The sequence below is a fragment of the Sitophilus oryzae genome, unplaced genomic scaffold (genome assembly GCF_002938485.1).
Source record: "Sitophilus oryzae breed Bouriz unplaced genomic scaffold, Soryzae_2.0 scaffold_1711_pilon_pilon, whole genome shotgun sequence".
Classification (NCBI taxonomy): Eukaryota; Metazoa; Arthropoda; class Insecta; order Coleoptera; family Curculionidae; genus Sitophilus; species Sitophilus oryzae.
Window position 1 is genome coordinate 48,067 of NW_022146404.1, and position 24,922 is coordinate 72,988.

At 32.3% G+C, this 24,922-nt stretch overlaps 3 protein-coding genes across 13 annotated transcripts in view; 2 read left to right on the forward strand and 1 right to left on the reverse strand.

Moving 5' to 3' along the window:
• The window catches only part of LOC115881269, a 32,371-nt gene extending 19,691 nt beyond the window's left edge, over positions 1 to 12,680 (forward strand). For 2 of the 7 annotated variants that reach the window (XR_004050013.1, XR_004050012.1), the window contains 18 exons: positions 179 to 939; positions 1,168 to 1,385; positions 2,302 to 2,505; positions 2,560 to 2,748; positions 3,738 to 3,869; positions 3,930 to 3,989; positions 4,050 to 4,253; positions 4,841 to 5,048; positions 5,117 to 8,517; positions 9,336 to 9,533; positions 9,591 to 9,718; positions 9,773 to 9,932; positions 9,992 to 10,081; positions 10,158 to 10,294; positions 10,436 to 10,646; positions 10,703 to 10,863; positions 11,744 to 12,265; positions 12,421 to 12,680. Coding sequence is in view for 3 of the 7 variants with exons in the window: in XM_030898684.1 (XP_030754544.1) it covers positions 179 to 939; positions 1,168 to 1,385; positions 2,302 to 2,505; positions 2,560 to 2,748; positions 3,738 to 3,869; positions 3,930 to 3,989; positions 4,050 to 4,253; positions 4,841 to 5,048; positions 5,117 to 8,517; positions 9,336 to 9,533; positions 9,591 to 9,718; positions 9,773 to 9,932; positions 9,992 to 10,081; positions 10,158 to 10,294; positions 10,436 to 10,646; positions 10,703 to 10,863; positions 11,744 to 12,068 (6,787 nt within the window). In the remaining 4 variants the exon portion in view is untranslated. Of the gene's footprint in view, positions 1 to 178; positions 940 to 1,167; positions 1,386 to 2,301; positions 2,506 to 2,559; positions 2,749 to 3,737; positions 3,870 to 3,929; positions 3,990 to 4,049; positions 4,254 to 4,840; positions 5,049 to 5,116; positions 8,518 to 9,335; positions 9,534 to 9,590; positions 9,719 to 9,772; positions 9,933 to 9,991; positions 10,082 to 10,157; positions 10,295 to 10,435; positions 10,647 to 10,702; positions 10,864 to 11,743 lie in introns of those variants that run through there. The other 5 variants (XR_004050014.1, XM_030898686.1, XM_030898685.1 and 2 more) reach the window with 5 other exon arrangements.
• LOC115881271 lies at positions 12,599 to 13,816 on the reverse strand. The gene is made up of 3 exons (XM_030898689.1): positions 13,602 to 13,816; positions 13,284 to 13,542; positions 12,599 to 13,233 (listed from the first exon to the last, which is right to left on the reverse strand). Exons 1-3 carry the CDS (start codon positions 13,736 to 13,738, stop codon positions 12,688 to 12,690), a joined length of 942 nt encoding a protein of 313 aa, XP_030754549.1. The 5' UTR covers positions 13,739 to 13,816; the 3' UTR covers positions 12,599 to 12,687.
• A 525-nt stretch (positions 13,817 to 14,341) lies between these two features.
• LOC115881285 (long-chain-fatty-acid--CoA ligase 3) overlaps positions 14,342 to 24,922 on the forward strand; it is a 48,098-nt gene continuing 37,517 nt past the window's right edge. Inside the window, exon 1 of one of the 5 annotated variants that reach the window (XM_030898707.1) lies at positions 14,342 to 14,437. The gene's annotated coding sequence lies outside the window, so the exon portion shown is untranslated. Of the gene's footprint in view, positions 14,438 to 14,496; positions 14,654 to 16,990; positions 17,140 to 24,922 lie in introns of those variants that run through there. The other 4 variants (XM_030898706.1, XM_030898710.1, XM_030898705.1 and 1 more) reach the window with 4 other exon arrangements.

Genomic DNA, 24,922 nt, shown 5'->3' on the forward strand with positions numbered 1-24,922 from the left:
CTCGTGTCTTCCACTAGTCTCATTCTCTGTTTAAACGATATTTCTAAAGGCAGGTAAGAGTCTGAAATGTTTGGCGGAGGTTATGCCCAGAGATTTTTCGTATATTAATGTGGATGAATTGTATAATCTCACTGTCTGTTGTAAAATCAAAAATTCCAATCCAAATTTTATTTTTTAGATCGTGTTCACATTCCCGTCCCGCTTCTCCAACCCACAGCGTGAAATCCAGAAAATCGAACATGAGCAAAAAGTCCCGCAGAAAATATCGCGATGAAACATCAGAAGAGTCGGATATTGAAGATCGACGATCTGTTTTTAGTCATTCTGATAATAGGAGCGAACGACGGTCTCTGGGACGATATTATGTCCGGGAGAGACCCTTAAGAGACACCGTTTCCATGCCCAAGGAAACCCTACGCAAAAATTCAAGTAGCAAAGCCAGCGACAGACTCGAACGTACCTCAGTAGGTAGAAGTAGAGTGAGCGTACAAGAATCATCCAGCGAAGAAAGCGACGATGAACAATCGGACAGTCCCAAAGATCCTCTGGAGCTCGACGAAGAAGATGAAGTTTCTGAGGTGGATACCGTTTCGCAACTGCCCACTTCATCATGGTCCTGTGAGCATTGTACTTTTGTAAACGAACCAGGAACGCGCGTGTGCCTCGTGTGCTGCAAAACGCCTACCAGCAAGGTCAAAATTGTAAAGAATCCTTCCCCTCAAAGCCCCGTTTCCAAAAAACCTCCAGTAGGTCGGACCATGGCCAGTCTTCAACCCAAACAAAAAGAGTCGAAAGATAAGGAACGGGTAGGGCAAAACGTGAGCTCAGATGATTACAGTCGAGATCACAGCGAGACCGAATCGGCCCAGAACAAACTGGAAAAGCTAAACGTCAGCAGCTCGGGGGAAGAGAAAAAAAGTCCAGAACCCAAACCAAAAGGTAGGACCATAAGAAAGATCAGTTTTTGGCCTGGGACTAAATTTAGCGCCTCCTTTTACAAAAACAAATAAGACAGTTCCTAAATATTGATGTTGTGTTGCTCTGTTAGTGTAGTGTTTTGTGACTAGTCGCTTTACTAATCCCGTTAGTGTGTGTATGTTCGTTTAGTGTGCTTTTAGTGTTTCTTCGCGATGATGCATAGATCCAAAATTGTTTATCTGGTTATAGGGGAGCTGGGAGCTGATATTACAGAAAATAATTCACTTTCTCGTGATAATCATGAAATAGAGGAAGTCGTCAAAAACAATTCAAAAACGTCTACAGCTTGCGGGACTCCTCCGTCTCCTAAAGAAATTTCAGAACAATTTCAAGATAACGTGCAGGAAAAAAAAATGAGTACTACTAGTACTGGAACTTCGCCGCCGCCTCAAAATATGTCAACACAGGTAAGTAATATAGATTTTACTAGCAATTAATTGCTAAAAAATCGCAAACAACTCGAAGCAGTTATAACATTTAGTGACTATCAGAACTAAACTTTAGAAAGATAGAATAAACAACGCGTCCGTAAAAGACTTAATCAGATTTTCTACTACCAAACCTTGATTCAAACACTTAGATCCTCATTTAGAGTAGTCCAAACGCAAGGACTTTTTGTACGATTTGCTTGTGTCAACAAAGCTTTGCAGATAAAATGTACAAACCAAATTGTGTCCATATACTACTACTGCCATTATTCGCTGACGAGTTGACGAGTATTTGACACATATTAGAAGATGGTTATGCAAGACGCTTTCTTTCATGAGCTTTTCTGTGACTGAAAAGCCCGATACGTGATGTTATCTCTCTTCCGCACTCTGGACTTTGTTGCCTCTTTACTTTTTGGTTGTCGTTGTTAACTGAGTTTACAATTCTTCTCTATTGCGTCCTATTGTGCGCTGCTTCCTCCTACTGATTCTGCATGCTTCTCCCCTTTAAGTTTTCATGGAAAATATCCTTGTACCTTTAGCGTTGTCCACCCGGTTTCCTCTTACCGTCTACAAGATTACCGTAAAGAAGAGATTTTGGTGGACGGTTTTCTCGCATCTTGCATACGTGACCGGTCCATCTTAAGCGCGATTTAGTAATCACGACTTCAGCGCTCTCGCAGCTAGCTGTTTCAAGGACTGATACGTTTGAGACAAGGTGGTACCATTTGATTATTAACAGTTGTCTAAGGTGTCTCTGTTGTAACTTGTTTCGTTTCCATACAAGATGGTGGGGATTATGATTGCTCGGTACACTGCAAGTTTTGTTTTTGTACTCAAGTCATGCTTTACTATATCTTCTTTATTTGAGATGACAATTAATGTATTTTTCTAGACATATGATGAACTGCCATTTGTCGAGACACCAAATTCCTTGTCAAAAAGTCCAAGATCACCAAGATCTAGATCTGTTAGCCGTGGAAGCAAGAAAAGGGAACTAAAAAGATCACATTCCCTGCACACGAATTCTTCGAAAAGAGAATCCGACTGGTCGTTACATAGATCATCCAGTCGTCAAAGCTTTACTACAGACTCCCAGGTTAATAATATTGGCAGAAATAAAATATTTTTATAACCTATGTTAATGTTCTAGAGCTTGCCAGGCAGCAGAGAACCCAGTCCTTTACCGTTCGACTACGAAGAAGCCTACTTCGATAATAAGCCCAATAATTACAGACAGCGGAAGTCCGGTAATCCGAAGATATATAGCAGCTTCATGGATTTAAGAAAGCCAGAAATGTACCACCGAAGACCTAGTCATCAAGACTACGGATATTACAGGGTGCCTATACAAGATTTTTGATATAGTTCATCAAAAATATCAACTCTTAACATAGTATTGAGTCAATTGAATTTAGAGATACAAGCATTTATGAATCTGTAAACGTTGATGTTGTAGTGGTAGTGATGATGTTGTTGGTAAATTGAACAAATATGCATGCTTGCATCAAAATTGAAGAACGTAAAATGAAAAAAAAAATAACAGTTTTATATAACACTAAATTGGCTTTACCTCAAATATACACCTTCTGCAACAGTACGTCGGGCATATATAGCTCCTATAATAATGAAAATGAACTTAGAAATTTCGGTTAAGTACAGTACAGTGTCTCAAAAACTATTTGTGGGCGAGGGTACATTTCTTTAAAGGGAACACGCTGTATATTATACCGGGTGCGTTTCGAAAGTGGCTACCTCTATAACTTTTTTTTTTCAGATAAAAAAAGAGGTTTGGTATGTTAGGATATATGACATAAATTAGGATTGATTAACGTATTCAATTGTTTTGGGTCACTTCCCGTTTCATCGGAAATGACTACAATTGTGGCAACGGCTTGGTATCCTCAGTATATTTCTACTTTATTCAATAGAAAATGACACAATCTCGTTTTATTATCTGAAAAAATAAAAGTTATAGAGGTGAACTACTATTGAGACGCGGTATTATTGCATTTTTGAATTTCTTCCTTTTTACTATACATCATTCTAGATTATTATTAAACTTGTTTTGTTCAAAATATAGAGTAATATTTCTTAAAATAGAACCCTGTATATTATTTTTCTTTTAGGTACAGAATTTAAATTTATATATTTTGTATTTAAAATGTTTCGAAAAATATAACGGTTTCGCAGATATTCACAGTTATACATGCCCAAAGCACTGTTCTAGGACTAGGCTTTTATTGATCTGAAAATTTTCAAAATTCAAAATTGTTCGTTTGAATCTACTTCGATTTATAATTTTATATAAAAATAATTTTGTATATTCAGCAGGTGGATGGTTTGGAGCCTCTAAGTCACCATCACAGAAGCGAATCACTGCGTCCAGACTACTTTGACAACAGTTTTGAACGAAGAGATTCGTATAAAAACCAGGGCATGGAACTAGTAAAGTTACTGAGAGTAAGTGATAAAACATCTTCTGAAGCACCAAAAAAAAACTGACAATTCTTTGCATTTCAGGAAGCTGAGCAATTCAAGTTCACAGCTGATGAAGTTCAGGCAGCTTTGCTTCATTGCAAAGTAGGTATACTAAATTTATTATATGTCTTCTAATATAATTGAAATGTCACTTGTTCGCAGGATATGAACCCAATAGATTGGTTAAAGGAACACTGGGATGCAACTATCGCTAGCGTTCAAACCCTGGCTACCCAAATGGGTAGAGAAGGACCAATGAATATTGTTGGCACCGTGTCAGAGAAAGAAGCTAGAGACGCTCTTAGACTTCATAAGGGTGACCTATGGCCAGCCGTTCAAGAATGTGTCGATCAAAGACAAAGAAAAGTGAGTATTATTACAGAGTACCAGAGTAGAGACGGATAAACAAGTTATTTCTAAATAACAAATTGTGATTCTTCTTTAAAAATACTAGCTTAAAATAACAGGTTTTTGATATACATATATTGATTTTACCTAAAAAAATTAATACATGTCAGAAAATATTAATAACAATTAACAATAGTTTTTAGTTCATACTGTATCGTAACACATACCTCTATATACTTCATTTCAGTCTGGAAAATAAAGTTTTAAAATAATATATTGCCTGATAAAATAACCACGATTCTGACTTCACATCGTATGCTATCGATACTAGCGCTAAAATACTAAACGACTGTTATCTTTAAAGAACTGTTGCGAATATGTTATTGTTTCATATCTGTTATTTTTAAGCGCACTGTTATTTCCGCAACTGTTACTTTCTAAAAAGCAAAAAAAAAACGATGCAAACTGTTATTTTCGTAACTGTTATTTTTTATAAAGGCAACAAACGATGCAAACTGTTACTTATAAATAACCAGTTGTAAAATAAGAGATCCTTAAATAATAACCTTTCTAGTAAGTATCTAAATATTCTATTTATTTTAAAGTACGCAGAACTGGCTAGCCGTGGCGACTATTCTAGAGAGGATATCGTGACGGTACTTACAACAAATCATGGTGATTTAGAGGCTGCATACAGCGAACTAAATAGGACTCAAATAAAACCATTCCTAATGAGGATTTGGGGACCGCCTACCGGTGTGGAAAACGAGGCAGGTAACGAGGGGGCTACGCTGCAAAGGTTCAGGGGGGAAGGTAAGTAATATTTCAATGTCCTTCTACTGCCCAAAAACGAATAAATATTTTATATTTTAACTCCTCAGATGTGTTAAGTGACGAGGAAAAACAATTGAAAATAGAAGCAGAAGCGGTAAGTGACGCATCAATTAAATCTAGCAATAACTCGGAAAAGTCTTCCCCTCGAAACGTGCATCACACCACCTCGTCCCCCCAGGATTTAAAAAAAGCCCGACAAACCAATAACCGTTTAGATGACGTAGAAGATTTAAGTAGAAGTAGAAATAGCAACCTTGACGATTTAGATGCTTTAGAAACGGAGATTTTAAAAAAAATTCAAGATATTAACAACCTAAACGATGAACTAAACGCTAAAGAACCGCTAACCCTAAACCGATCGCCGACGAACACTAATCAAGCTAAACCTTTGCAAAACTCTTCGAATATAACGAAATCAAACCTTGAAAATGTAACCGCCCTTAAAGATGATCCGGTGACTCCGGTAATAGTAGAGCCTCAAACACCCCAAACTCCAAAAATATACGTTGAGAAAAGTAGCACCGTCATTCAAGTAGTGGATTCAGTAAATTTTGATTTTGGAAACATACAGAAAAATGAAGGTCCCGAATCTAGTTCTTCTAGTTCTAACGAAGAAAACTTAGGAGATGAACAGTTTGCAGATGCCATAGAAGATCTTAACAACGAGCTAATAAATTTGAACAATAATAAAAATAATGCAAATGAAGATAAAACATCAAACAAAGATGAACGCGAAGAAAAAGGAATCTCTCCTAAAAATATCTCTCAACCTTCAACATCTCAGAAGAAGCCTGATAGAAAAATTAGTGTTAGTACACTGAATATTCAGATAGTTGGATCAAATAAAAATAAAGGTGATTCACTTTCAAAAGCCATCCAAATAGAAGACGAAGATAGACAACCAACTACTCAGGATAAAGACGAGGTAAAAGAAAGCACTGCTCAAATTGTTTTGATGACAAGTAAAAAAGAAACTGAGAATGATAACAAACAAGTTGAATCAAATAGTCCTTTAGATATAGGACATAAAATAGACAATAGTAAGTCTGAACCAACAATTAAGAATAATAATGAATCCAGTATCAGTCAAAAAAATAATATTGATAACAGTATTGAAGAAAACAAACAAGAAGTGATTATTCAAGAATCAGAAGGACAGGATATAAGTATCACAACTGAAAATGATAAAATAAATATTCTAGAAGAAGTTAATGAAGATTGTATTATTAAAGAAAGTAATGAAACTAGTCAAACAACTCTTGAGAATCAAGAAAATATTAGTAAGATCTCGAATCCCAATAAAAACCAATGTGAAGTGGATCAAAATCAAAATTTTATTATAATAAGTGACACTCAACAAATAACACCAGCCCAAGTCGATTTAGAATATCGGAATAATGTACAAAAAATAACTCAGGAGAGTGAAGATTCAGATAAACAAAATATTGATATTATTAAAGAAATTTCATCTGAAGAGACATCAGTTTTAAATCACAAGGCATCTGTACAAGTAGATCTGCAAAAAACTGTTGAAATGGGAGATAGTCAAAGTGGAATGAGCAATTCAAACATAACAAAAGATGAAACTATCCTAAACCAACAAATACCAGAAAATTTTGAAGATAAAAAGCTTAAACCGTCTCCAAAAAATGAGAAAGTATCTGAAAAAAGAAATGTGGATAAGGATAAATTGCCAACTCCTATAAAAGATGTGGTAATCCAAGAAATTGATGCGATTGCATTGGAAAATACTATAACAGATTGTAGACAACCAGAGGCTAAGTTTGAACCAACACAAATTACTTCTGTATTAGATGAAAATGTAAATGTGACACAGACAAGTGATCAAATTAATTCTATTGAAAATATCAAAGAAAATGATAACAAAATAGTTGAAAAAAATAATGATTCTAAAGGGGAATCAAAAGAAAATATGCCTCCAACAGGATTAAAGTCCAAATCCTCTACTAAAAGACGCAGGAAATCAAGAAAGAAGTTCCAACAAAAAGATAAGAAAAGTAATTTGAAGAAACAAGACTCCACAAGTACTACTGAATCTAGCAGTGATGCACCTGAAAAAGAGCATTCAAAAAATGATAATCAAACGAACGAGGAAACGCAAAGCGATTTAGAGTCGTCAAAAGGTGCCTTAGCTGGCCATAAACTTGGCAGAAAAAAGCCTTTGAAAAAGAACGATAGTCAGAAATATACCAAATATAAGAATATGCCAATTAGACAAGTTCCTGATTCGCCAATCGATGAAAACCCTGAAATTGTATTTGAAGGTGATAAGAATAAGGATAAAAACAATATAATTTCCACAAATGTAACGAAAAAAAATCAAATAACAAAAACCGATACAGAAATTGGGTTGTTGACACCTAAAGAAAAAGATAGTAATTTTTCCAATGACACAGATAACGTTTTAAATACTAAACAAAAAGAGATTAAACCAATTATCTCAACTAAGATTCAAATGGCTCAAAACAACCAGACTACAATAACGCCTGGTAAAAATAGACCTTCAAAAATTCCGGTAATATCAAGACAAAATTCGATTTCAAAAGAGCCTAAATCGCCTACTAACACAAGCGGAAGTAAGATTCCAATCAAAATGCCAAGTCCTCCAAAAAGACTGAAGAAAAAAGAAACCACATCTGAAGAACATCGAAGTAAATCTGATGAGGAAACCAAACAACAGATTCCACTTGAAGAAAGTACTGGGAGAAATAACAGTTATTCTGCTTTCAATAAAACAGATTCTTCTAAATATTTTATTAAACAATCCCGAAGTCTATCTCCAAAATTAGTTGGAACTGAGAAACCAAGTACTTCAAAACCTTTCGATCAAAGGAGAAGTCTCTCAAGAAAATCTTCAATTAAGTCAAACAAAAGTGACGATATTCGAAATCCTTTAAATAGAAAAATCGCTCATAACTCTTTTAAGAGTTCTTTCGACTCTACAACAAGTTCTAAAAAAATGTCGTACACAAAAAGTCTCGATTACGACAGCGAAAGCTCTGTATCTGACAGCAATGTTGAGGAACTCCTAGATCCTAGTACCGATGAAGATATTGATGATTTCGAAGACGATTTTGAGAATATAGATGAAGAAGAACTGCATAGTAATTCGGAGGAGTACAGAAACTTTGACGAGCAAAAAACGAAAGTAGCTCAAGAACTCAACATAGATCTAACTCAAATTAGCGACAGAGTCAATCAATTGACTTTGAATCTTGATAATAAGGCTCAGAACTTTCAATCTATCGAAGAGACATGCGAATCGGAAGAATATGAGTCCGAGGAAGAAATAGAAGTTGACGAAACTGAAAGCAGCATTGAAGAACGAGATGGAAGTTATATAGATGATGAGTTGGGCAATGACGGTTCTGAGGGGAATGAGTTTAAAGTGGAGAAAAAAGAGCCCACTGAAATTGAAGTTATGGAGGTAAGAATGATGCTTTGGAATTTAGTTTGGCGTTTCGTCATACATAAATGTTCATTATATCATGCAAAGTGGAACAGTTTCTTAGTTTTTCATTATCAACAAATGACTTTTTATCTTTTTATACAGGGTGTTTCTTAATGACATGCTAATATTTAAGGAGTTTTGTTGTTTTGCTACCATAAAACTAGAAAATAATGAAGTTAATTTGGAAATTGAAAATAACCTTTAAAATTAACTGTAATTAGTACTAGTCCTACCTTTTGGGAAGTAGTTTTAAGGGAAAAATTTGTAACAACGTGCTCGCCCAGCTTTGGCCGAAAAAATAGCCGAAAATGAGTTTTTCGCAGTTGCAATTTATAAAAATTTTTCTTGGAACAAAAAATGAAAGCTAGGAAATTACCTACAAAAATGGTCTTGGTCATTTTTTACATAGAGATAGCAGTTTTCGAGATATTCGTCTCGAAGATCCCTGAATTTTCTCTCCAAGTCTTAACCCTCCGAAGATAGATTTCATAATCGTATTCTTCATGTTCATAAGCAATTCTAGTTGGGATGGAACTCCGGATTGGTTGCTTGTTGGCCTTTTTGTATTATTACCTAATAAAGTAATCTATAAAGTAATATTTGGTTTAAATGTAATACCTCTTCTTTCATAAAAATCTATTAGTGAAAACTATCCTTAACATTAAAAAAAAATACAGATAATGAAGATCTAATAATACTGTTTCAATATACAAAAGTTCACGTTATCAATAATAGTGTTAAAGTAGTGTTCCTTAAGTAATTGATATTTCCTTGATGTCGTCCTTTAACTTTAGAGACAGGCAAGAAGATTTTTAGCAGAAGGACAAGTCCAGAACTACCAGCAAGCGGAGTTAGCAGTCAGTTTGATGTCTCTAAAATTCTCCGCTGAAGAAGCTTTGGAGGCGGCTCGTGACTGCAATACTCTAGACACTGCCATATCTTTTTTACAGCAGGACTGTGAACTGTGCGCCGGGAAATATCCTGTAAATAATGTAGGAAAATTCATAGATATATCTTTAAAAATACTGAAATGTGGCGTTTGCTTTTAGATTGTATCTATGTTGAAGTGTACCCATCGTTGCTGTCAAGATTGTGCGAAAAACTACTTTACTGTACAAATTACAGACAGAAGTATTATGGATTGTAACTGTCCGTTTTGTAAGGCTCCAGAACTAAGGTAGCGTCCATTTTGTAGTAAATTCGCTTTTTTATAAAACATGTCTTTCTTTAGTTATAACAGTTCTGCGTCAGAAGATGATATCTCCGATTATTTTGCGCATCTGGACATTTTACTAAAAGGAATCTTGGATCCCCCAGTGCACGAATTATTTCAGCAAAAATTGCGAGATAGAACACTAATGCAAGATCCCAATTTTAAATGGTGCGCGCAGGTGATTTGCACAAACTCAAAATGACAGAAAAAATCTAATTTATATATTGATTTTTGTAGTGTTCCTCTGGATTTATAGCTCATCCAAAACAAAAAAGACTGCTCTGTCCAGATTGCAAATCAGTTACTTGTGCGAGCTGTAGGAGACCAGTGAGTATCAAATTAATTTAATATATAAGTATTTATATTAAAAACAAAATATAAATGTAAATATACAAATTTATAGTGGGAAAAGCAGCATGAGGGCATCACTTGCGAAAAGTTTGCTGAATGGAAAGACGCGAATGATCCTGAAAATCAAGCTACAGCTGTTGCTAAGCATCTGGCTGAAAATGGTATTGATTGTCCAAAATGCAAGTTCAGGTACTTAATAAATAATTTATTAACTACAACAAAATGTAGGTAACACTGACCACAAAAAATCTGCATCAATTTTTCACAGACAGTGTATTTATTTATTTTTAAATAAAGTACTTCAGAGAAACTAACTGCTATTTAATTTAGGTATTCTTTGGCAAAAGGAGGTTGTATGCATTTTACATGTATTCAATGCAAACATGAATTTTGTTATGGCTGTGGCAAACCATTTATGATGGGTGCAAAATGTGGAATGAGCCAGTATTGTGCCAAATTGGGACTACACGCGCACCATCCTAGAAACTGTCTATTCTATCTAAGAGATAAAGAACCACATGATTTACAGAAACTTTTGAAGGCATGTTTAGGAATTCCTTTCTCATATTACATGTTTATAAGAACAGATTATTTTAGGATAACAAAATAACATTTGATACAGTCCTCCCGTCAGAAAAAGAAGATAATGCTAGTGCAGTACTAAAATGTCCAGTACCATTGCAGAAAGAAGCTCCAACAGGCCTAATAGATACAGTTTGTAATAACGACGTATTACAGGGTCAAGCAGGGTTGTGCAGGTAAGTGTAATAGAAAATTTAAATTAACTGAACAAAATTAAATATATTACCATTTTCATCAACAATTTTAGTATTCTTTTTTAAAGTTATTTTTACAGGGTACTGCAACAGTGCGTCGGATATCTCGAGGCCCTATAATAAAGAATTTAGACATTTCGTTTTATAGGTGTTTCGTTTTTCGTTGTACTAGGACATAGTTCAAGTAAATATGTTCATTTGTATAGGTTGTTTTAAAAGTGTCACTGGTACCCTAAATCTGGTTCTTAAAATATCTTAAAAATGTTATTTTTTTAAAGTTTGATGCTCTCTAGCGGACAAACGAAGCACTTTTATAAACGGCAAATGGTGTCAATGAACTTATTTTGATTCCAAAAATACGCAGTAGTTCTATGTCTACGGAATATATTGAGGCACCCTGTATATCAGCAAAACCACTAAAAGTTTCGAAACACTTTAAATACAAAAAACGTTTCTTTTTTAATTCTGCAATGTAAAAGAAAAGTTATGTACAGAATTAAAAAAAAATAATATATTTTAAAAATGTTGGCATTAAATTTTAAACACCCTGTACAATTTAAGAGTACAATGCTGTATAATAACCTAGGATTGAGTCAAGTGGCCAAAAACCAATAATATACAGGGGCATTCCATCTAAAAAAAATCACCTTTGCCCACTCACTTTTAGACACCTTTTACAAATGGATATATTTTCTTGAAGTACACAACAGAACACAGTTTATGGCTGCACTTAAACAAAATCCATAGTTCTTTATTATAGAATCTATAGAAGATACCGTGGCACAGAATCCTGTATAAATATATTTTTTAATATCGCGACTACAAACTTTTATCCATGTTAGAACATCTCAAATTTTTACAGAATGCATTACATAGAATATTTATGTTTTCTTATAAGAAGAAACAAAATCGAAACATTAGAAATTCTGCAGGAGGATGACTTAGAAACACTTGTTAGACGCGCCTCTAAAAAATTGCCCCCAAACGCGTATGGCACCCCTAAGAGAATGTACAAGTTTAGACTTAAGCAGGTATTTAAGTGGCGTGGTTTAAAGGCTAGAATAATTCTTTTTTGTGCGTGTTGTCATTTTTGTTTGTTATTTGTAATTAACTTTTGCCTGGATAGACAAAATAATACCTTTCGATACCCTTTAAACCACACCATTAACTTCCAACATTCTAACTAACCATTTCCTTTTTGTTTGTGTGTGATAGGCAACACTATGTGGAATACTTAGTGGGCCTCATTGGAAAACACAAGTTGGATCCAATCTTAATTCTGGATTTGAATGAAGTGTATCAGGAGTTCAGAAGAAGAGGAAAAGAATTGCCGGAAAGAGGACCTTGGTGTGATGACAAACAATATTGGGATATGTGTGTTAAGGTATGTCAAAGAGAGACATATTAATATACGGGTTTAATAACAATGCCCACTAAGTATTTTTTCATGTAGTGTTGTTTTATAATATTTTGTTTTGTAACTTTTCATATTAAAAATTAATTAGATCATCTATACAAATAGGTAATTTACATTTTTAGATTGTTATGGAACAAATACCTTTGGAATGAAACAAATATATGCCTCAGATTGAGAAAGAAGCAGCATATCTATGTACTGATGGACAAGATTCCTATGTATTGATTAGGAAATGATAGAAAGTTATGAAGTACCTAAAAGAGTACAGAGGAGTGCAATATTTAATAACTACCAGCAATATTTAAAATATAAAATGTTTGTATTATTTAACTAATATCCTTCCAATTTTCATAGTTAAAATAAAGTAAAAACTTTCCCTGAATTTTCTCTTATTTATTAAGGCTTTGTAAAAAGATGTTAAGTTTTGGAGGTCCCTTTTTGCTCTGGCCAGCATCCTTTAACATTTCACTCAAGGCTGCTAATCTCTTTTTCTTCACTTCTACCTCAGCTTTAGATAATGGCACAGGTTTTACTTTTTTGATAATTTTTCCCTCCTTCTTCGATAATTTCATTCGTTTCTTTTTTGATGTTGTTTCAGGCACAATATCTGATGTTGCAAAAATCCTCAAAGGATTACTATCAACCATACTATTTCTATCTGAAGAATGGGTTGGTTCATTTTCCTCTTCAAGCGCTCTATTGGGATCCTCATTATTCTTTGGAGCTTCCACATAAACTTTGGAACTTTCACGGTCATTTTTTAATTTAAGTGAAGCTAGTTCAAGTTGATCCCTTCTTTTTTTCTTTTTCTGTTTCTTTTTTTTCTTCTGACCAACTAGATTTTCGAGTGTATTTGTAAACACAAATGTATTTACTATTTTCGGTTTCTTCATCCAAAGTGTTGACTTTTTCTCACAGTGACCACAAACCTTTACCTAAAAGTAAACATTTATCTTTTACTCTCTAGTGGCCTTATACTACAAACCAATTTATTGTGATTGTCAAAACCATTTGGAAATTGTGAACACAACTTTTTGTAATACAAATTTTGGTACTTTGTCAGTACTTTGTTACTGTTTACTTTCGCAATAACTTTTTTTGCAAATCTCCCGATTTTAATGGGCTGTATTTCATACTTTGTGTTATATTTATGTGGTTCTAAAAAGCATCGTTCGCACCTTTCTAAGCTTTTAGCATTATGTACAACAATATGTCTTCGAAGTTCCATTAGCTTACATTTGGTTCTAGAGTAATAAACAGACTAATTAATATAAAGTTATAACTTATGCAAATTATATTTTACCTATATAACGATTTTAGAGCGTCGACGTCAAGATTGCCGTTTTCTGTTAAATTGTATAAATATTTAATAGAACTTTTGAAAATTGCTGTATCTTGGTCGTTAACATTTTCGATAACATCGTCATTTCCTTGGATCATGTTGAATTATGAAAAGAAAAAGAAATTCTTCGAAAATTTTAACACATCAACACAAATATCAACGAAGAAAGCGAAACTTAACCAAACTCTTTTAATTCATTTGGCTTAAACAAAAAACAAATCTTGGCTTTAACCGCCGAAGCCATCCAACTTAATATATTAAGAACATGGTTTATGAAAATGAAATCTCCATCACATATCTTTTTAGGAATTTTTATATGATTCGAATTATATATGATTTGGCGTTAGAAAAAAATACTACCCTAAGAATCCAAATTATACGCAATAGAGTACCTAAGAAACCTCAGATAGTAAATTAGGCCTACTACAAATAAAAATATAATCCTTGAACCCCTTGTTCTATGTATTTAATATAAATAAGGGATATATACTTTAATTTATTTTATAATTATATATGAAATGGTTCATTTTTGGGTATACTATAGGGCTATAGGGTATACTGATTCCCGTTCATTTCATATAAAAATTGGGGAGATGGGTTTTGTGAGCAAATTATCGATTTAAGTTTTGTATATTATGACGTAGAATCAGACCACAATTTCCACCAATTGGAATATTGCTTTTTTAGTGGAAGGTTGGTAAACATTGAACGTCTGGCTTATGAAAAAACACTCCGGACGAAAAGTAACAAACGTTACCACCTTGCGTTACCACCTGATTTTTCAATTGTAAATAAAGGTAAGCACATAGTAGTCCGAGCGAACTGATTTTTTTTATAATATCAAAGTTGTCAGTTTTAAACAACACGTCAAGTTGAAAGTGTATTGCTAATTTATAAATAACTGTTTCTATTCGCAAATTTGAGTTAAACCAATTTTGATCGCGAGTGATTTGATATTAATTAATTAGAAAATACGAACTATCGTCTAAAAAGAGATATTCTGTTATATTCTGGTGAGTTCAAGTTAATTCATTATAAACCTTTTTTGCATTAAAATAGATGTTGTCTCACAATGACCTAAAATAATTTATTTAGTTTAAAGTTTTCCGAATTTTGTTAAACTGTTCGTTTTTTTGGTGCTATGGGTAAGAATAATAATGTTTCCTTTTGTTGTCTTTTTTAAATTAAAGAGGTTTATATGGGTTTATACTTTATAGGTTATGTTTTATATAATTTAATTTACTACGCATGTTGATTTTGTTTACAAGTTCTTTAACTTTTTAAATTCTATTTTTTTGTATCTTGCTTTTGAATTTAATTTTGTAGCTTATGTAACCAGTATATGCGATCCTAATATTACTGAACTGATAATTTTAGATATAAATTAAAAGCCCCTATTTAATTTCAATGTATTTAGTATTTTCTAAAAATATAATGTGATGCCTGAAACCTGAACGCACATAAAACTATACCATACTTTAATGTTAATGCATCTATTACTTTTATGTGCATTTCTTGGCAGATATAGACGATTTTTGTGTTAAATGCTTTAGCTAATTTAAGTATTTTTTAGTTTAAAATTAGTGACTAATAATAACTCTTTAAATGTAGATATATACGTTTTCTCCTCATGTTGTTGACCCTGGAGTATCACATTTTATTAGCTAACAGCCTACATTTTATTCAAAAATTAAGTAAATGGTCAAAGTTTTTTTTCGCCAAATTAGTTTGATGATACACGACACTGGGTCGGGACCTAATTTTGTAATAAGTTATGACAAAATTAGTAAAATATGTATTTAGACACGCGTCTCTGTTTTTTAATTCTTTAATATTTTTTAATACCCATGTACTTATATCTTTCTATTTACTTTTGTTAACTTTGCTATACTTTATTACTTTGTTCTTTTATAATAAAATTATACCTAAATACTGCAAGAAATATTTTTCCATTTTATTCTTTTATTTATATCTTTTTTAATTACGTATAATAATTTTATTAAAATTAAATTTTAGACTTCTTATGAAGAGTATACCTACATATCCATTTATTAAAGAATGAAATCGAAATTATATTCCCACAGAAAGGCTTTTTGATTTTTAGGACTTTCAAAAAAATTCAACCATATTTTCATGTTTTTTTTTTAATTTTCTCTAAAACGGTATGGGAATAACCATTTTAGAACAAGCAAATTTTTTTTATGAAGAATGCATTTTCCTCAAAATGCCTTTTCCTCAATAAAAGTCTTTGTTCTTGTAAAGATAATCCGGGGACAGGGGACATACTGTATATTACTCGAAACGTTGACAAAATACAAAAATAAGTACTCCGAAGACTTTTACTGGCCTATAACCAACCAAACAACTATATCAAATTGCGAAATTGGGGTCACAAAAAACAAAAATACGAGAATACATATATTTAGTTGAGTGCCTCTATTTGTTTTTTAATATCGTATTTTGTAAAATTGGATTTTCAATGTCAATTGCCTTCAATTTTGACCTTCCAAAGTCCAGAACATTAGTTTTAAAATTGAATTAATTTTTTCCTTAAATGTGTATGTATTTACAAGGATACTAATGTATTCAAATGCAGTTTGTTGATTTTTTAAATGTAGAATTTATTATTTCAAAGATCTGTGTTGGAGTTTACTTGTATGCCCTTTATATGGATTTTGTCTGTTAAGACATATGTTTATAGTAGGGTGTCCAATTGTATTATTAAAGAGACACATCCGTTTATAAAATTCGAGACTAGATACAAATACAATTATGGAATTAAATTAGTTAATATAGGGGTGTATTCTACAAGACATTTACCGTATGATAAAAAAAACGGCGTCAAAGACGGCTGGGGAATGACAATCGATAATAATTTTGGCGAGGTCAAGCCCTAGATATCATTTACTAAAAATTGATATAAAACTTCCAAAAATTAACACTAAATGTATGAAGATTAAAAAAGAATAGAACGTTTCCCGACACAAATTTATTTCCAAAAAATTATTTTTTCTCCTATTTTAAACTACATCATTGAAAAATAAAGAAGAATACGGGTTAAGCAAATGACGTCTAGAGCTGGACCTTGTCAAAATTATCATCAATTGTCATCCCCAGCCGTCTTTGACGCCGTTTTTTTTCGGTCATATGGTATTATTTGGTATTATGTCGTCTGATGTTAAGACAGCGACGCGACGCGACACCTCCAGATATATTTATTCTACTTTTTTATGTTAAAAAATAATTAAATTTATTAATTATTGTAATGATAACTGATGAGCCGTAAACTCATAGTCCACGATTATCTAAAAATAGATAAGATGCTTTCTATCTTGTTACTAATGAATACGAGTGTGAGATGATTATGAGGTAGATAAGTAGCGTCTTCATACGGTGTTGGTACATTTTGGAGGTAGCTAAACGTTTATTGAAACTACTTTTGTTCTTAAGTTTTTTTTTAATTTTGAATTAGTGAACCTAATCCTCAATCATATTCATTGTAAGTAATGTTTTTATTAATTTTATTTTCTTAGATTTATTTGCTAGTTTTTGTTATAAATATTATTTTTCTCAGGCACTCATGGCATAAACATAATTTATTTTTTTTGGTGGTTTATTTAAATTTTGATTAAGATAATTCTTAAAAATCCTAATATGATATTTTAACTTTTTAGTATAGGTTGCAATAATTGTGTTTTTCTTAGGGATTTCTGAGTGTGGTTTAAGTTATTTATTTTAAATGTAACACTCCCCCCTTGCTCCCTGGCGTGCCTTTCTAGTTTAAATTTGGATATTTTCGATAAAATAGCTTTGTTTAATTGTTTTTTAATCCATTATATAAATTATTAGCCTCTGTATGTCGCCTAGACAATGACATATTACTGAATGAGATAAAAATTTTACCTATATTTTTTGTGTATCCTGCGAGCTTCTCAGCGTCTGTACTAAGCGTGGTAAACAATTATCTACAACTCCGATAAAGAAGTGAAATATTTCTAACCTTTAGCTTTCAGCCATCAAGATATTCGTGATGGATTGGATTGATTAGTCTCGCTCACATTTCGTTTAGATAAAGTTGTTTCAAGTGAGAAAGTTTTCAGATGCACACACCAAATTTATTAAAAAATGATATAGCTTAAATAATTATTAATTGTTTAAATCAATTCCACGTTCTAATTTCTATTGTTACTTGTGTTTTCATTATTAAGGGAATAAATTAATTTTGGTTAAAATTTAAGTGTATTTGTATCGTATTGATAAAATTTAAATCTATTGTAATCTTTCATAAATATCTAATATATAAAGAGATAATAAGATTATACGTATATATATAAAAACTAGATGGCGTTGTAATTAAGTTAAAAAAAAACTTGTAGAGAACATACCGTATGATCGAATGAAAACGGCGTCAGCGATGGCTATGAAATGAAGATCCCTGTAATTTTACATGTAAAATTATATGAGGAATGTCATCGATCGCCATTTCCAAGCCAAGGCCATTTTTCTGCTGTTCAAAAATTTAAGATTTCAGATTTCTGAAATATAATAAGTATTTCCTTCAGCCACACACCCGCTTTACCCGACCCCTGAGAGCGACCCGAACAGTTCAGCGTAATAGACTCTTAAATTGCTCTTAAAGTAATGTTTAAAATTTAAAAAGGTAGATTAACATCATGGTAATTGTTAAATAAATGTATTTAAATTATTGAACTAAATAACTAATGATTCTGTTATCTAATCGAGTTATAGGTAATACTTGTATGAAATACTAGATGGCGTCATCTATTTTTTTTTTCTAATTAAACCGGAATATCTGGTAGAAAATACGGTATCAATATTTTTTGTTAATAATTGTTTTTAATGAGAATTTCCTTACAATAATTTACGGGTTTCCTGCGTAATTTGTCGGAATAATTTGTAATCACTAACCAAAAAAAAATCCTAAACCTTTGGCCACGAGCTATTATCACTATACGGAGGGAACAAAGTGCAAAGGCACTGGCTACTTGACATGTAATCATTATAAATATCTGAAATATCTTGATTACGGTTCGTACATTTTTATTCGATAGACACATATTTTATTTTAAACTTTTAGATCTCTAAATTGGGGTTGAAGTACTCCTAATCGCGCTTTTGTTTAATTTTTTATCTACCATTGTTGAAATGGAACACTTATAACAAATTGTAAACATTGTCTTTGACTGTTGTCTCATTAACTTTGGTACGGTGGAACTAATCAATATCAACTAATGTTTATTTTTAGTAAAGATAAATTTTATATAGAAGTCTCGTTTTCAGTTTAAAAGTGGTAATTTTCAATCATATTATTCATTATTTTATTAAATCTTAAATATTATGGTGGATTGTTGGTAGTTATGGCTAACTAGCTAAGATATTTTGTAAAAGGTTAAATATAGGTACAGTCATTTCCTAATTTACAGGGCGTTTCAAAAAACATGTGCCATCTCTCGCGGGGTGATTCCTCACTCCTCACGTAAAAATTAGATTGATTTTTCATATTGATCTAGGTCCAATTCTGCTTTGTTACTTTTTTGCTCTTACCGAGGCTTTTACTTTGTACCCCATGTAGCTACGAAACAAAGAATCGGACCTTTGTTGATATGAAAAATTAATCTTATTTTTACGTGAATAATCTTATTTTCCCACGAGATATCGCACATGTTTTTGGAAACACCCTGTATAAGTTAGGTCCAGCCGTTCTTGATTTATACGAGGGCTGTGTCTTTTATATTTTGCCGATAGAAATATAGTAGGCGCCTCTGAACATATATCAAATGTCAAAATTAACTGTCATCTTTCAGAAATGTTAAAAGTTGACATATTCTATGTCATTCTATCCAGAGTGCCATTTTCTATCGAATAAAGTAAAAAAACCGAGGTGTCGTTTCCGGTGAAACAGGAAGTGACCAAAAACAATTGAATACGTCAATCAATCCTAAATTTCGTCATGTACTAACATACCAAATCTCGTTTTTCTTATCTGAAAAAATAAGAAAAGTTATAGGGGTGTGTCCCTTTTGAGACGCACCCGGTACATTAATCTAATATTTAAATCAGTTATTACAGATATCATTGGTTACTACGTATGTATAAAGTAGTGTGTAACTTTTTTTATAAAAGACAGATTTAAATATCTGTGTATAAATTTAAAAGGGCTTACCTAATAACTTCTCTGACACAGCCTCTGACTTACCCCATGTGCTTAATACGCGAAAGACCGTTTTAATGAATTTAAGAGTAACAAAAATTTACAAAGTTATTTGCTGTCTTCATGAATTCAGTTTACTTTATTGATGCCCCCGATACACAAAAAAACTTAATTAATATAGTAAGAACTCGTTTTTTATTAAGCGGAAAGCATGTATGTTAATGTTAAACATTTTTTTGGCGGATTATATAATCGTGCGACTAAAGTACAGAAATTCGGGAGGTTCGTGTGCTATTTCGACAATACCAGTAATTTGTCTACGTTTGATCTCATCAAACGTACCAATTCCAATGTCGTTTTGTCGTTTTAATGATACACATTAGATAGCTCCTCAAATGAGCGTGCCCTTCAAAAGTTGGAAAAAATTCCCATTTATTGAAAAAGTAAAAGGTATATACTTGCATACGCGAAATAAATTATTAACTTGACTTGATTAAATATTCGTATCTCGTTGTATGGCTTAAGAGCTCTCCGCTTTTTTCTAAAAGAAATATGTTAAAGGCAATGTAGGCCTCGTCCAAATTAGCCCTAGCAGCCAAAAGGGGACGTTAACTTAAAATATTTTACCTATACTTTAATTTTTTTTCACGATGGTTATAAAAGAATTATTTGAAGGGCTGTAACGTAGAGGGTGATTCAAATTTGAATCCTTGGGCTAATACCCAGGATTCAAATTTGAAATTCAAACCCAAACATAAATATGTATACAGGGTTCGGCAGTAGTAGTATGTATGTAGCTCCTAGAATAAAAAACTTTTTGGAGAATTTTTTTAAGTGCAAACCTAAAGTAATGTATTAGGAGCATAGACTTAACTAGGAGGTATTTTGGGAAAATATTTTCTACAGGGTGGCTCAAACAAGTGTGGGTGGATTGGGATGATTTTTTTTTAAATGGAACACCCCGTTATTATTGCATTTCTAGATTCCTTTCAAATCACTTTACATAATTCTAATATATGGGTAATTATGTTTCGATAGTTTCAGAGATATTAATAAATATACCTTTGAAATATAAAAATATAAAGATAATATAAAGATATAATAAAAAAATATAAAATATAAAGGGTGTTCCATTTAAACAAACCAAGAAGAATCTAATCTTAAATCAAACACCCTGTTTGATTTAAGATTACAATATTTATAGCAAAGTAAGTATAGACCATGTAGAGTAAATACCTGGTATAGTTTTGATTTCAGGACAGTTCTTGTATTTGTAATATTTTTTTTAAAGAAAGGCTGAAAAATATATTTTTTTACTTATTTATTAATATCTTTAAAACTATCAAAACATATTTTGTTGTAAACAATATTTTAGAATTATGTAAAGTGGTCAAGAAGGAAGTCAAAAATGCAATAATATACAGGCTGTTTCATTTAAAAAAAATCATCTCGACCCACTCACACTTTTTTGAGCCACCCTGTAGTAGTTAAAATATTTTCCCAAAATACATTCTAATACATACTTAACTAGGTTTAGGTTAAACAAAATTTCTAACTTTTTTAAGAGCTACAGATGTCCGGCACACTATTGCCGGACCCTGTATAATATAATATAATATGTATCTATTTATAGTATTTAATTGCAGAAATTGCTGATATTATGTATTTACATGCTTTATGTTAGATAATGTGGTATAAAAATAATTTTATATGAGTTCTGATTAATTTTATTTAAACATTGCAAAAGATACGCTTCAGGTTAAGAAAATACAGATATATTTACGATATTTATTGAACATTGAATCAAACAAAATTTTGGTGTGTAGTCTTTTTCTAAAACGATTGATCAAAATATTCGGTTTTTGAATTGATTCTAGTTTCTAAAGGCCGATTTCCACTAAATGGACTCAATTAAAACATAGTTTAACTTACAAAAACAGAAACATTATTTCAGATTCAAAAACTGGAAACTCGAATTTCACCAAATGGACTGACACCACGTTTTCACCATACCTTTTACCCTTGACTATTTCTTTATTACATTGTGTGGTTGTGAAAAGTGAACACGGAAGAAATCAAGATATCGGAAGAGTTTATTTATAAAACCGTTCCTTGAGTTCATTCGAGACTGTTCCTACATTTTCAGGGAACTCGAATAAAAGATGCACTTTAAGGAACATTTGACATACCCTTGTACGCTAACAGCAGTTCCTCGGTCTGAGCGACATATCTAATCATCACTATTTGGTTACCCAAAAAGTTCTTACACGTTTTGGAATGAAAACAAGCTAGTTTTTATTTTCGATTCGGTGTTCAATAAACATCGAGTCTTGGAAAAGCTGTTAAATGTGTGGATACGAAAAGATTGTTAGGGGATATTTTTTTAACCGGGAGTAAAGCTTTCTCGCAAAATTTATTATAGTTTCTATCTACTTTTATATAGCCTGTTGCTATACATTTTCCAAGAATTTTGCAGCAAGATCAAGGCCTAGACAATTTATTCGACTGTGTTGCATTTGCTCGAATAAATATTGTCCTGTTTCATTGTCTGGATATACAATTTGGCGAACATCTTCGGACCAGAAACATTTGGAGCAAATATTGTCAAAACCGCTGGAACAAACGTTGGGGATGCGTTTGAAGCAATCTGGGGCCAAATTTAGTCTAATATGGTCTCATTCTCATAGTGACACCTGTCACTGATTGATTTTAAGAGTTGTATACCGGGTGCATCTCAAAAATGGCTTACCCCTGTAACTTTTTTTATTTTATCAGATAAAAAAAACGAGATTTGGTATGTTAGTATATGACATAAAATAGGATTTATTGACGTATTTAATTGGTTTCAGTCACTTCCTGTTTCACCGGAAATGATAATAACTTTTGATTTTTATATGGCATCATCAGTAGGTATTTTTTTATTTTATTCGATAGAAAATGACACTCTGAATAGAATGACATGTCATGTGTCGACTTTTGACATTCCCGCTTTAAAAAAAATCATCGTATTTTAAATTTCAATCTAGAGTGCCATGGCTGTGTTAAAAACACCAATTTTTAATCAATGAGCCTTGGAAAATAGTTTCGATCGTCTAATGTTTTTCGTGTCTTGTCTTGGCTGGTTAAAAGACGCCTAAATCGTATTTTTAATCATATCTCAATCTTTTCAAATGGAACAAGGGTGGCTCATTAGCATATTTGGAAAAAGCATATTTTACGAATAATTTGGTACCACACACTTGATATTTTAAGTCAAATTGTTGTTATAAACTGCATATTATTATTACAATTTCGAATAAACCATACATAGATAAATGAAACAAGTTGAGATTGGAAAGTGCCCATAAGGACAATGTAAACACTATTTGGCGCTATTGTTGCAACGGTCGCGACCCAAAACTTTTGAAAATTTCGGAGCGGTTCGGCCAGGGGCGGGAAAGTGAAATAGCAAAAGCGGTTCCACCGTTTCCACGGAAATCTCAAATAAAATAGTTCCAGCCCTAGCCACTAGGTGGTAGTGCAATTAATTTTTAGGTTAAGAAGTGGCTACTAGTTATTGCCAGATGGCGTTAAATCAGAATTTTTTTGTAGTTTCCATAATTTCCAACGGCCATTGTCATATTATTGTCAAATTCTCAAAAAATATTGTCGTTGTCATAGCGCCAATCATAATATTATCAAATAAATGATTATTTATATCAAAATGGTTTTCAAACTATAATTTGTTATATGTGTTTTAATTAGACAATTCCTTTTATTTGTGGCCCTAAAAATATAATGTAAGTCTTTTATTTTTGCCATCATTTAAGTACCTATTTATATTTACTCCATTTACAAAACTTTGGGCGTATTACGTTGGTCTTGTTTTATTATAATAAACGATGTTTAAATATTTGACTTTTAAATAAAAACTTTAAATAATAAATAATATTTCACATGTTTGGCTTTAATTTTATTTAATAATTGTATAAATTATACTGTTAAATCTTATTTTTTACACATCACAACGATACTTGTTATTAGTATTGTTGAATTTGTGTAAAAAATAAGATTTAATAATCAAATTTAATTATTTTAGAGTAAAATTCAATAAATACGCTCATTTAAAAAGCCCGCGCTTCGATCCATTTAAAACAAGCCCTACTCAATAGATGGCGCCACTTCTGGCAGAGTCCATTCTTTTTCTAGCTAGGTATATTCTTTGGGTTCGGCTTTTTCCGGAATTATATCGCCAAATATTGTTTATTCAAATTTATTATTATTTTCGTTTAATTTTATAAATAAAATACAGTGTGTTGCATACAAGAAACTTTATTTTATATAAGGACGCATGTATGAAATACCTATGAAACATTGGAAACCGACGTTATGCCACGATCCACGATGGTTTTTGCAGAACCTTGAATTAAACTCACAAGATAGCAATAATTACTTTGAAAATGGACGCTATAAACACTTTTCGGAATTTCTTTAATGAGAAGATTCTGACTTTGACAAGAGAAAATTATTTCTGGTTTTGTTTGCCGTTGTTCTTAGCGACCGCTATAGCAGCGCCAGATCGCGTATAACGGTCGCGACCCAAAATAATTTCGCGACCCAAAATTTTTACGGGCTTTCCAATCTAAACTTGTTGCATTTATCTATGAAACCATATGCGAAAATGTCAAAGACTGACATAATATGTCATTCTATTCAGAGTGTCATTTTCTATCGAATAAAGTAAAAAATACCGAAGGTTATATTTAAAAATCAAAAGTTGTAGTCATTTCCGGTGAAACAGGAAGTGACCGAAAATAATTGAATGTGTCAATCAATCCTAATTTATGTCCTATACTAACATACCAAATCTCGTTTTTATCTGAAAAAAAAAGTTATAGGGGTGAGCCACTTTTGAACCGCACTTGGTATAGGACATTTTGGTTTCAGTATTTTTATAAAATCATAGCTATGGCACTGAACTCATAATTCTTCAATGCTGTCACTTCTAGATACCTATTTGGTCTTTGTTATCAAGAATTCAACCATAGAGATTGGAGTACAACGATACAGTACAACGTAAAATTTTTGTTTTTGTTTGAACTGCAAGTAGTATTAGCTATTTTTAGTTAAT